Below are 12,701 nucleotides of genomic sequence, written 5' to 3'. Positions count from 1 at the left end.
CTGGCAGGACAAAGTTCCAAACAACACAGTCCTGGAACGTGCTGGAATCCCTAGCATGTATTCACTGCTGAAACAGAGACGCCTGCGTTGGCTTGGTCATGTCGTGAGAATGGATGATGGCCGGATCCCAAAGGATCTCCTCTATGGAGAACTCGTGCAAGGAAAGCGCCCTACAGGTAGACCACAGCTGCGATACAAGGACATCTGCAAGAGGGATCTGAAGGCCTTAGGGATGGACCTCAACAAGTGGGAAACCCTGGCCTCTGAGCGGCCCACTTGGAGGCAGGCTGTGCAGCATGGCCTTTCCCAGTTTGAAGAGACACTTTGCCAACAGTCTGAGGCTAAGAGGCAAAGAAGGAAGGCCCATAGCCAGGGAGACAGACCAGGGACAGACTGCACTTGCTCCCGGTGTGGAAGGGATTGTCACTCCCGGATTGGCCTTTTCAGCCACACTAGACGCTGTGCCAGAACCACCTTTCAGAGCGCGATACCATAGTCTTTCGAGACTGAAGGTTGCCAATACATAGGCTGGCGTTCTTGCTTTTTATATGAAAATCCACGTGGTTTGTTTGATTTTAGATTTTTTAATTATTGTAAATTGTTTTTAATGATTGTTTTTAATGTTGTATTTTTAAAATGTTTGTAAGCCGCCTTGTGTGCCCGTTGGGTATAAATTAATAAAATAATAATAATAATAAAAACTTGGGATACAGGACCTGGTTGTGAGTCTATCATAGAGAACATCCCAAAGTATTACAAACACAGAATTCTTAGCCCTTGTTCTTTCCAGGTAGTAACAAGAGGCCATGTGTGGTTACAGTAATATGAGAAAAACAGATATTGACAGTGTAGCTCCGAGTCCTAATTAATAGATGCGCTTGTGATTCCAGCTTCAGTGCTGAGCCTGCTAAAATGCACAGATATGTGATATGCCATCTCTCTGATGGCAATTTGCTGCTTGTTTAATAAAGTCTCTCAGCTAGGAACAGGATAACAAATAATTAGTTTCATAAAGGTCACTGAGGAGACTGGCAGATAGCAAAATCACTCTCCGTCACCCGTTCCATCAAGCCAAATAGCAAGGACAGGGAACTGGGGCGCTGAAATAACAATGCACCCAACAAAAGCAGCCAGGGACTGCCAGACATAGCCAGTGATACCAAAGCGCCAGCTTTATCTCTTCAATAGCGGAAGATAATATTTGGGGGGTGGGAATTGATCTTTTTTTTTTTTTTTTTTTGTAAAACTGACATTTGTTGTTCAGTTGCTTATTGGCTAACAGCCCAATCCTAAGCTCCCCAGCACCAAAATGGCTACTGCTGCATCCAGCAGGGCCACGGACAGAAAGTCTCAGGCCTGCAATGGGGCTACTTATGTCTGCGCCAGTTATTTGTCAGCACGGATGAGATAAGCCCCATATTGTCAGAATGCCAGATGTTAAGTCAGAATGCCAGATGTAGGGGAGAGCACCAGGATGAGGTCTCTTGTTACCTGGTGTGCTCCCTCGGGCATTTGGTGGGCTGCTGTGAGATACAGGAAGCTGGACTAGATGGGCCTATGGCCTGATCCAGTGGGGCTGTTCTTATGTTCTTATGTTCTTATTGGGCTTTGCAGCCCGAATGCCAGATGTTAAGTCAGAATGCCAGATGTAGGGGAGAGCACCAGGATGAGGTCTCTTGTTATCTGGTGTGCTCCCTGGGGCATTTGGTGGGCCACTGTGAGATACAGGAAGCTGGACTAGATGGGCCTATGGCCTGATCCAGTGGGGCTGTTCTTATGTTCTTATGTTCTTATTGGGCTTTGCAGCCCAACACAGGGGAGAGGATCTGGCGGAGGAGGTCTCCACCAGTCCCAGGCTGGTCCCTCTCCCATCCTGCCTTCCCCTGCCCTGGAACGCCTCCCATCGCCCCAGAATACTGCACCCTCACCCAGCAGTGCTACTTATCTCTGGCGGTTCGTCCTCCTCCTCCTCCCAGTGCTGAAGCCCGGTGCTAAACTGGCGTACTGCATACGAGTATAACACCAGCACTAGAGCCATTAGGATTGGGCTTTAAATCCCCAAAGAACTGCAATGACAGGGCACAAAGCCCAACACAAGATGAAGTATGTAGCCCCCTATACCAGATCTTGTGGAGGGGCAACTGGAACCCAGCAGTCATTGACACAGCAATCTGCAGTGAAAAATCCCACTACTGTGAAACTTGAAGTATGGGAACCATGGAAGACCTGCAGGAAGGTTGCCTTGGTGTCTGCTGCTGGTACCCAAACAGCCCCTAGGAGATTCTGCTATATTATTATTATTATTATTGTATATATTAGTATATAATACTGTTAAAGTATATAATATTGACCTTTAAAGCCCTAAACGGCTTGGGACCAGTGTATTTGAGAGACTGCCTTCTTCCGTATAATCCAGTCCGTTCTCTAAGGTCATTAGAAGGGGCCCTGTTGGTTGTGCTGTCATTGAGAGTGGTGAAGGGGATGGCGGCCAGAAACAGGGCCTTTTCGGTGGTGGCACCTGCACTATGGAATTCCCTCCCCTTTGAATTGAGAGCTGCTTCCTCATTACTAGCGTTCCGGCGCGGCCTGAAGACTTTTTTATTCAGGAAAGCCTTTGAGGCACCATAAGGGCTGTTGCTATAAATTTGTCTTTTACTGCGTGCGATGTATTTTATCCATGTATTTTATCTTGTTGTAATTGTTTTAACTGTTTTGTATTTTTAATCTTTATCTGCTGTTTTGTATTTTTAACCTGATTGTTAGCAGCCTTGGGTGCCCTTCGGGGAGAAAAGCGGAATATAAATCGAATAAATAAATAAATAATATATTCTGCTCAAATCCAATTGCTCAAATTCCAATTTTGTTGAAGGACATATTCAGTGGTGGCAATTTGGGGAAGTTTCCTAAGGAATTTCACTAGTCTTATGGGAAAAAGAAACGGGAGGAAAAAATCAAAGTGCAATTCAAGCGGAGACCTCTAATTTTGCATGGAGCAAAATAAAGCAGCAACTCTGCTAGAAAGGAAAACTAATTCTCCCTCTCCCCCAACCCAGAACTGGACACTGAGAAAGTGTCCGCTGGGGACAAGGAAATACTGTTAACGTTGGGAAGTCCAAATGTTATTTTTTGACATAGAGAGGTTAATTACTACGAAATTGGGCAATATGCCACAAATGCGGAGCTTCTTTTCTCCTTCTTCCCTGTCCTACACTGCTTTCCCCTGCTGATTCCAGTGATAGCACTTTTTCATTCTGAGCACACAACCAAGAAGAGACTCTGCCTAACTGGGATAATGAATAAAAACAACTAAAAAAGTTAGAACAGACAACAGGCAGCAACTGGATTAACCCACTGTAAACTGCAGCAGCCACAGCTGGAGGTATCGGCCGGAACAGGTGGAGCGCCAGGGTTATGACAGTCAAAACAGTTGGCACACAGGGCGAGCCGCGCCAAATGATGTACAGACCAGGCCGGGACGTGGCAGGCTCACAAACCACATGGAAGAAAGCCATATTCTTCTGTCTGCCCTCCTCACTTGTCTCTGTTCTGACATCAGGGCAGAATCACAGCCTCTCAGAAGCCATGCGCGCTGCTGCCACAGGACAAGCTGTACTATTTAGAAACCACCAACTTCATAATTTTCTTTGGCTCTTTTTGTCCAAAAGAGATAAAACATAAAAACAAACTCAGGGGCTGCAGGGAATACCACGCTCGCTGCCGTGTACGTTCCTGCCTGCCATTAACAGGCAATGAAAGGGACTTTTGTCTTGTTTTGTTTGACAAGCTCATCTGCAGGAGAGCAGCAAAGAACCCCGCCAGTTGGCACCACTTCCAAACAGACTTCAAACTCCCCGTCTATTCCAGGCAGGGGGAGAAGCGGCGGCCGGAGCTAGATGTGGCCACCCTGACTTGCCTGCATCCTTCTCAGCGCTTTGTTCACAGCCCGGCTCCATTCCTTGTTTAGCTTGCTGAGTGGAAGAGACGTGTAGGTTTTGCAGGGCCAGGAAAGATTCCAATGGACAATAGCCTGTGAGCACTGCCATCAAGCTATTGAATGGGAATAATACCAAATGAACACGTTTCAGATGGATGTTATATTGAAGGTCTTCCAGAGCTGCACTGGGGCCTCAGCAACCCCCTGCATTGCCCCAACCCTTCTTTACTCAGCATGTGGTTGATCTGCGGAACTCCTTGCCACAGGATGTGGTGCTGGCGTCTAGCCTGGACGCCTTTAAAAGGGGATTGGACAAGTTTCTGGAGGAAAAATCCATTAACAGGGTACAAGCCATGATGTGTATGCGCAATCTCCTGACTTTAGAAATGGGCTATGTCAGAATGCCAGATGCAAGAGAGGGCACCAGGATGAGGTCTCTTGTTATCAGGTGTGCTCCCTGGGGCATTTGGTGGGCCGCTGTGAGATACAGGAAGCTGGACTAGATGGGTCTATGGCCTGATCCAGTGGGGCTGTTCTTATGTTCTTAATTGTTTTTTCCCTGTTCCAGCACAGATTTCCTCTTCCTTGTCTGGAGACTTTGTGCAACAAGCCACCTTCAGCTCACACTTATCACCTTGCCATTTCCCTGCATCATGCCCCAGCTTAGCTCCTAAGCCCTGCCAAACAGAACCATGGAAGACCGGCAGGAAGGTTGCTACGTCCTCCTCTTTGACGTGCCTAGCAGCTTGGCTTGCCAATTTGTAAACCAGCCTCATTCGTCAGTAATAGGCTTTGGCCAATAGCCCAATCCTAACTGGACTTTACAACGGCAGAATCAGAGGTTCTGCTATCATGAAAGGTTATAGTAAGGCATGCAAAACGTGCCGCCTGCAGCCATTCTGGAACCATCACCACAAACAGCAGCAGTGTCAGAGGCTCACTAGTGGGAGTGCAGGTAAGCTGGCATTGTGGGTAGACAGTGGGAGGAACGGGATAGGGAGGGAGAGGAACAGGGGAGTGGCTGGACAGGAAGGGAGGTGGGTGGGATGGGTCCTAGCAGCACTGAACTAGGATCGTATGCCTGTTCCCCACTCCTTTTCTCCCCCTTAGGGCGCAATCCTAACCCACTTTCCAGCACTGACACAAGGGCAATGCAACTTATGGGTAAGGGAACAAACATTGCCATACCTTGAGGAGGCCCCCGTGACTGCCCCCCCAACTGCAGGATGCAGCACATGCCCCACTGGCACAGCTATGCCAGTGCTGGAAAGTGGGTTAGGATCGCACCCTTACTCTCATCAGACTTGCGAGAGCAAAATGAATGGTCCAGATCTGAGGAGCCCCATTGGGGCAGTAGAGGTTTGCTTCCCTGTATCTCTGTGGACAGAATATGCGGAAAGTACAAGGGTTCCACACCTGGTGCCAGCCCAGTTATGAAACCCTTTGCAATAGCAGCATTAGCTACAGGGATAAGCCTGACGGCCACGACTGCAATGCTTACTTAACAAGTCACATTGATTAAATTAGACATCTATTAAATAAGTGACTGGAACATTTAGAAACATACAGCGAGTTACGACCGTGGAACCGTGTGGTCTGGGGAGCGTTTGAAAAGCTGGGAGCACGTTTTCAAGTCACACTGACAGGTTTGCAGAATTTTTAAATAACAAAACTGGAGAAAGGAGTCAAAGAACACACTCAGTAATGGTTGGGCTATACTAGTACATAACTCCCAAACCGAAATGGTTTCCACAGCTGGCTATAGCAAGCAGAATAAATTATGCAAAAAAAGCCAGCACATGTCATCTTGCTTAATTTATTCTGATCACAGTATTTTATTTAGAGTTTATTTTCTAAACATTCGGTCCCAGCAGGAGATGGAGAAAGAGAGGGTGAGGAAGAGAGAGGGAGACACAGAGACCAGGGAACAAAAGGGAGAACTGAGGAATGAAAAGAGGAAGGAAATGGAGAGACGGAAGGTAGATAAAGTGAGGTTGAGATAAGGGGAGTCAGATGGAAACACAGCAAGGTGGCAAGAGGGGTAAGAACAAGCTAGAGCACAGAACATCAGGGAAAAAAGGAGAAGAGGGACAGGAGAGGAAATACCAGACAGGGCGTGGAGAAGGAGGAGCCCAATCAGAGAAGCCCAATCAGAGCCCAATCAGAGGAGAGAATCGAGGGGCAAGAAGACACGTGGTAGGGGTGACAAGGCCACAGACTGCCACCTGATGCCCCACTTGATCCCCAAGTCCTTTAGACTCTGCAGGGCAGCCTCAAACCTGACCTGAGCCTGGCAGAACAACTAAGCTCCAAGTAGGGGGCAGTAGCAGGGTGGCCAGGGCAGATCGAAGCAGGTGATTGCTGGGAACTGGAATGGCTCCTGGAGAGCCCTAGCAGGACTGGACCAGGAGGAATACCGTATTTTTCGCTCCATAAGACGCACTTTTTCCCACCCAAAAAAGTGGGGGGGGGGGGAAGTGTGTGCGTCTTATGGAGCTAATACTGGGGGCAAGGTCCGCACCGGGGGCAAGGTCCTCATTTGCACAGGTGCCACAGGGGGAGGGCAGGCTTACTTTAAAAGTATGTTTTCCTCCTCTAAAAACTAGGTGCGTCTTATGGAGCGAAAAATACGGTATTATTCTCTAGTTAATCAGCAACCCCCTGTGGTGAGCCTGTTTCTTCAAGGTGGCCTCCCTGGCTAGGCAACACATGTGCTTCCCCAGCCCCTGCTATATGAATCCCCCCCAGGAGAAAGCTGAGCATGGGGGGGAAAGCTGAGCATGGGGAAATCTAATTTCATTAGATTTTATTGGAAGACATCTTGTCACCCAATCAGAATCCAAATGGCAGAACAGACATTAGAAAAAATAAAGCATACATGAAATATTGGAGTCAGCCGAGTGCGCACGGTCTGATTCCGTCTTCCCAACCATTCTATATCTCAGACTGTAATCACGGCATGTTCACAGCTGAACACGACTGCCTGGTTTCTTAGCTGTGCTCTAGAAGCTAGTTCCTTCGGAAGCAGAGGGCCCACACTGAGATGCGCAAGAAGGAACTTGCCAAACTAGGACACATCTCTCCAGCTCTATTATGGGGCTCAGCAGCCAGCCAGCCACACGCCCGCCTCCGAAGGCTTCCTTAAAACTAACAAGCTCAGCAAAGAACACCAATTACCTGTCTTCGCAGATCTCTTGTTTTCTTGGTCATCTTGTCGATCGCTATGTTCAGCGGGTCTCCTTTCTCCTTCCTTCCAGTCTGTTAAAAGATAACAAACAAAAAGATAATTAGGAAAGAAAAAAAAAAAACAACAACCAGCACATAATAAGCACTAAATATGCATACGTCAGTGCTCCGATTGAGCTGCCGACACTCCAGGGCTCACTCACAGATGCAATGAGAGGAGATCCCTGTGGGGCACTGCTTTAATCTGTGGAGATCTGTTGCCTTCAAGCCCATGAAAAGAGAAGGTCATGTGCTGAGGAGCTCTGTACATGCTTCAGAACACGTGTGGGATTCTGGGTCAAAGCAAATACAAACCAGGGAGGAGAGAGATTAAAACACTAACGAATGGTTCCCCTTGTTCATGTGCCTGCTAGCATTTCCCAGCCATTTCCCAGCTTCACCATGCTCGGGAGTGATCTGGGTGCAATCCATTGCAAATCGGCCTTCCAACGCTTTTCTTGGCAGACTGCAATCCATCTTTCACTCCCCTGAAAGCTGCCTTCCTAAAATGGATGATGCCCTTCTCATTACCAAATCAAAATTAAAAAAACAATACGTAAAATAATTGGGATTGTCCTCTGAAGGCTTTTTATGGCTGGGGACTGGCTTACTGAAAGGGCTGAGGCATAGCTTCTCTGGCCCACCACGAGCTTTGTTGGACAGGTATCAAGGATGGGGCCTTTCAGGGTCTCCCTTCCTAGACAAATCAAGGGGGCCTAGACCACAGCTGCGATACAAGGACATCTGCAAGAGGGATCTGAAAGCCTTAGGAGTGGACCTCAACAAGTGGGAAACTCTGGCCTCTGAGCGGCCCGCTTGGAGGCAGGCTGTGCAGCATGGCCTTTCCCAGTTGGAAGAGTCACTTGGCCAACAGTCTGAGGCAAAGAAGGAAGGCCCATAGCCAGGGAGACAGACCAGGGACAGACTGCACTTGCTCCCGGTGTGGAAGGGATTGTCACTCCCGAATTGGCCTTTTCAGCCACACTAGACGCTGTTCCAGAACCACCATTCAGAGCGCGATACCAGAGTCTTTTGAGACTGAAGGTTGCCAACAACAGATAGTCATTTTTAAAAAGTAAGTTGATGGCCCTCTTCTTTTGAAAGAAGACCATCTCCTTCCAATACTGCTTTTGAGCCTCTGTGGTTCATTTGTTTTTAATTGGTGACTACTTAAATGCTGCCCTGGGCATTTGCTTACGCATAGGAAAAGGTGGAATATAAATCTTTAGACAGACAGACAGACAGACACTTTAGTATCATGGAATTGACGGACTGATTTAGTGTTTCACTATTCTTATTGTTTCAAATTCTTAATATTGCAAGTTGCCTTGAGGTTCATATGAATAGCGGGTAAAGATCTACTAAACCAGTTTTATTGGTGTGGGACCTGAATATTGGAAGGTGCCCACCAGCCTCTGCGCAAACCACCCCACGTACTGTCATTAGAGACCCTGCTCCATGTCTCACACCACCAAAGGAGGCATGCGGGGGCATGGGATGGGTGCTTCTTCTGAGGAGTGCCCAGAGTGCAGAACTCCTTCCAAAAGAGACCTTGCCAGTCCTTAGGAAGGCAACAAAAACCTATTTTTCCCCCCATCTGGTTCTGTACTGATTTTGATTTACTCCCTGTCTCCTTTATTTTTAGCTCTGATTATGGCTATATCTTTGTTTATGCTTCATTATTTGTATCTCCTTTGATTGCTTGATAGGTCAACTTTCATATTGTTTGACACTGCTCTTATGATATGGTTTCAGCATATGCTGCTAGTGCTAGGCAATTCAATAGTCCCTTCAGTAGGATAGTATACAATGTTTTAAATAAATACCATCTACCTAAATTTGTGGTCTGTGATTTATTTGTGGCCTTTGATGCTGTTAGTTGTTCTGTCCTACTTGTGTGATCTTGGAAGCTAAGCAGGGTCAGGCCTGGTTAGTACTTGGATGGGAGACCACCTGGGAATACCGGGTGCTGTAGGCTTATACCATGATCTCGGAAGCTAAGCAGGGTCAGGCCTGGTTAGTACTTGGATGGGAGACCGCCTGGGAGTACCTGGTGCCGTAGGCTTATACCATGATCTCGGAAGCTAAGCAGGGTCAGGCCTGGTTAGGACTTGGATGGGAGACCGCCTGGGAATACCAGGTGCTGTAAGCTTATACCATGATCTCGGAAGCTAAGCAGGGTCAGGCCTGGTTAGGACTTGGATGGGAGACCGCCTGGGAATACCGGGTGCTGTAGGCTTATACCATGATCTCGGAAGCTAAGCAGGGTCAGGCCTGGTTAGGACTTGGATGGGAGACCGCCTAGGAATACCGGGTGCTGTAAGCTTATACCATGATCTCGGAAGCTAAGCAGGGTCAGGCCTGGTTAGTACTTGGATGGGAGACCGCCTGGGAATACCGGGTGCTGTAGGCTTATACCATGATCTCGGAAGCTAAGCAGGGTCAGGCCTGGTTAGTACTTGGATGGGAGACCGCCTGGGAATAACGGGTGCTGTAGGCTTATACCATGATCTCGGAAGCTAAGCAGGGTCAGGCCTGGTTAGCACTTGGATGGGAGACCGCCTGGGAATACCGGGTGCTGTAAGCTTATACCATGATCTCGGAAGCTAAGCAGGGTCAGGCCTGGTTAGCACTTGGATGGGAGACCGCCTGGGAATACCGGGTGCTGTAGGCTTATACCATGATCTCGGAAGCTAAGCAGGGTCAGGCCTGGTTAGTACTTGGATGGGAGACCGCCTGGGAGTACCTGGTGCCGTAGGCTTATACCATGATCTCGGAAGCTAAGCAGGGTCAGGCCTGGTTAGTACTTGGATGGGAGACCGCCTAGGAATACCGGGTGCTGTAGGCTTATACCATAGTCTTTTGAGACTGAAGGTTGCCAACCAACCAACCAACCTACTTGATTCCATCCAATCCAAGATTTCTCAGCAGGTTTTCTCCTACCTGGTGAGGTTTGTTATACAGTGTTTTCACTGGGGGTAACTCTTCTTCTGACTCCCCCTGTTTATTTGGGGTTCCCATTTGGGGGTTCCCAAAGTTTCTGTTCTCAGTTCCAAGATACTCTCCCTCTACACCCTGTCTGTGGGTTAAATTTCCAAGGTTGTCAGTATCACCGATGCTAGTCCCTCTAGGTCAGACCTTCTTCCCACCTCATCAAACCCCACATTTTGAACTGTCTGATATTTGTGCTTGGATCTCTTGTTACTGTTATCTCGGCACAGAGACATTTTTGTTTACGTGTACTTTCTGTACGAAATGCCCTAATAGACTCTGCCCTCTGTGTCCATTGTGGTTGCTTCTGGTTCATCATAAATGCTGAGGTCTTTTCTATATTAAGTTTTTCAGCTATATTGTTAAAGGGATAGTTGCTGAGTGCAGCAGATTACTTTAAAACAAGTCATAAAAGGATGAAGAGGGGAGATTAAGGTGACTCAGTAGATCGCATCAAAGTTTTGTGCTAATGGATTATATCCCTGTACTGTAACCTTTGCTCTTATTAAAAATAAAAATAAAAATAATAAATCCTGGCAATATGCCTAACTATAAAGCACATATTAAGAGCATCCAATCTCCATCCTGCCAGGCAGCAGGGATGTTAGACATGATAATAAGCAGCAAAACAGTTTGAGGACAGAAGGAAAATCTTCTTTATGACAGTACCAAGGTTCACTCTGGAAGTCACTAGGTTCAGGATAAGGGGAGACTGACCTCTCTCTCTCTTGCACTTCTTGTGTATGTGTGTGTGTAGACAGACAGACAGACAGACAGACAGACAGACAGACAGACAGACAGATGAAAGAAGTTCAATTAAAAAACAACAGCAAAAAACAAAGTGGAAAATTAAGCTTGCAGGATATTGTGTCTGTGTGTTTTTTTAAAAGGTGATGGGCCTGTGCTGTATCTAGCACAAGGTAGGTGCATGCTGGGGCACAACTCCGAGTAAGGGAATCTTATTCCCCTTACTCCAAGAAACGCCCGAGGCAGCCCTATGGGGCTACCTGGATCTGTGCCTGCGATTTCATGGGTGCAAATCCGAGTGGCCCGTGTAATGCTGGCTGGGCCAGCTGGTTGGGCCAGCGATTGGCCGCAGCCAATCCCATCCCCCTCCCAGGCCTGAACCGCCCCCACATCATCTCCCACCCCAAAATGCCCAATCCCCACCTCTGCCCTTCCCTCCAACTGCCCTCTCTCACCCCCTGTGCTGCCTTCCTGTTTGTGCGCTGGCCTACTCTCCTCCTGAGTATCTGTGAACATGATTGACAACACGTGCCACCGGTCCCGCCTCCCCCCCACCCCACTCCCTCCCCCCGGCATGCCTCCCCGCATGCCTCCACATACCTCTCCACGTGACCGCTGAGCAGCGGAGCCCTAGTGCTCACCTGGCGCTAGCCCAGCGCCAGTCAGTGCTGGGATAGAACCAGTGGTGAGCCAGCACGCCGAGCTCAGGATAGGGATCTAAATAATTTATCGCCTGATGTCATCAGGGTGTGAGAACGAGATTCCTGGGTTATAAGCACAGATATAACAGTGCTGCTTTTCCCCAGCAATGGTTTCCATAGGTCAGCGGTTTTCAAACTCTCCAGGAGAGTTTGAGCCACTGTAAGTTCTTGCTGGGCTGGGGGGAGGCAGCGAGGGTGGATGGAAGGCAGCAGCGCGATCCCCAGGATCGTGCCGCTGAGGGGGCTGCAGGGGCTTGGGAGCTCTTACCCAAGCCTCCCACAGCCTCCCCAGGGTGCGGGGAGCCCGGTGCGAACCTTTGTTAGAGCTCCCTGCAGCAGCGAATGTAAAAGCAGAACGATTGCGCCCCGCCTCCGCTAAAGCAGAAGTGGATCGCGATCACTCCACTTTCACTGCTGCGGGGAGCCCTGACAAAGGTTTGCACTGTCGCAGGCTGTGAAAATATATGTGTTTATTAAAGTTTACTTGGTTTATCTTAGAATTTAAATAGTGTTGCATCAAAATCACACTGTAGTGATTTGGAGTGGAATCCCTAAAGGACATTTAATGAGTGACGCTACATATTTATTTGTTTCCCCTGGGGGCTGGGGATAAGAATAGGCCCTCAGTTTGGCTGTACTTGTCCTAAGAGGCGACTAAACAGCCACCGGGTAGATGGGACTCGTTAGCCTGGGAAGGCAGCTCATCTGAGAGAAGGAAAACTCTGATCCCAAACCTCCACTGCCTTGTGGCTACATCCAGTTATGGAAAAGGCTTCAGGAGTCAACCTCGAGGCAAAATCCGGAGCCGGAGTCCCTGAGGCAGTTCATGGCTGAACACAGTCACGTTCTGGCAACTCCTGCAACGCCGCTGGAACCAACCGTATTGGCCTCTGCCTTTCCATTGGACCATTTCAGCGACGTGGAGAGGGGGGATTTGCTGCATGGGTAACAGCCTATCCTCCATACCTACTTTACCCAGGCTTCGCACACTGGAGAGGACACTCTGTTCCAGAACCACCATTCAGAGTGCGATACCATAGTCTTCTGAGACTGAAGGATGCCAGCAACTATTCTCCTTTTACACAGCCTCCCCACCTCCTTTT

The 12,701-nt window shown here is 48.4% G+C and overlaps 1 protein-coding gene across 1 annotated transcript in view; it reads right to left on the bottom strand.

The window, feature by feature from the left end:
- The window catches only part of CTNNA2 (catenin alpha 2), a 459,234-nt gene that overhangs the window by 135,897 nt on the left and 310,636 nt on the right, over positions 1–12,701 (bottom strand). Inside the window, exon 7 of the mRNA XM_066632254.1 lies at positions 7,112–7,192. Within this exon, the coding sequence (XP_066488351.1) occupies positions 7,112–7,192 (81 nt within the window). The remainder of the gene's footprint in view (positions 1–7,111; positions 7,193–12,701) is intronic.

This window comes from Tiliqua scincoides, chromosome 6 (assembly GCF_035046505.1).
Source record: "Tiliqua scincoides isolate rTilSci1 chromosome 6, rTilSci1.hap2, whole genome shotgun sequence".
NCBI lineage: Eukaryota > Metazoa > Chordata > Lepidosauria > Squamata > Scincidae > Tiliqua > Tiliqua scincoides.
Note: the sequence above shows the minus strand (reverse complement) of the source record. Positions and strands in the feature narration are given on the sequence as shown.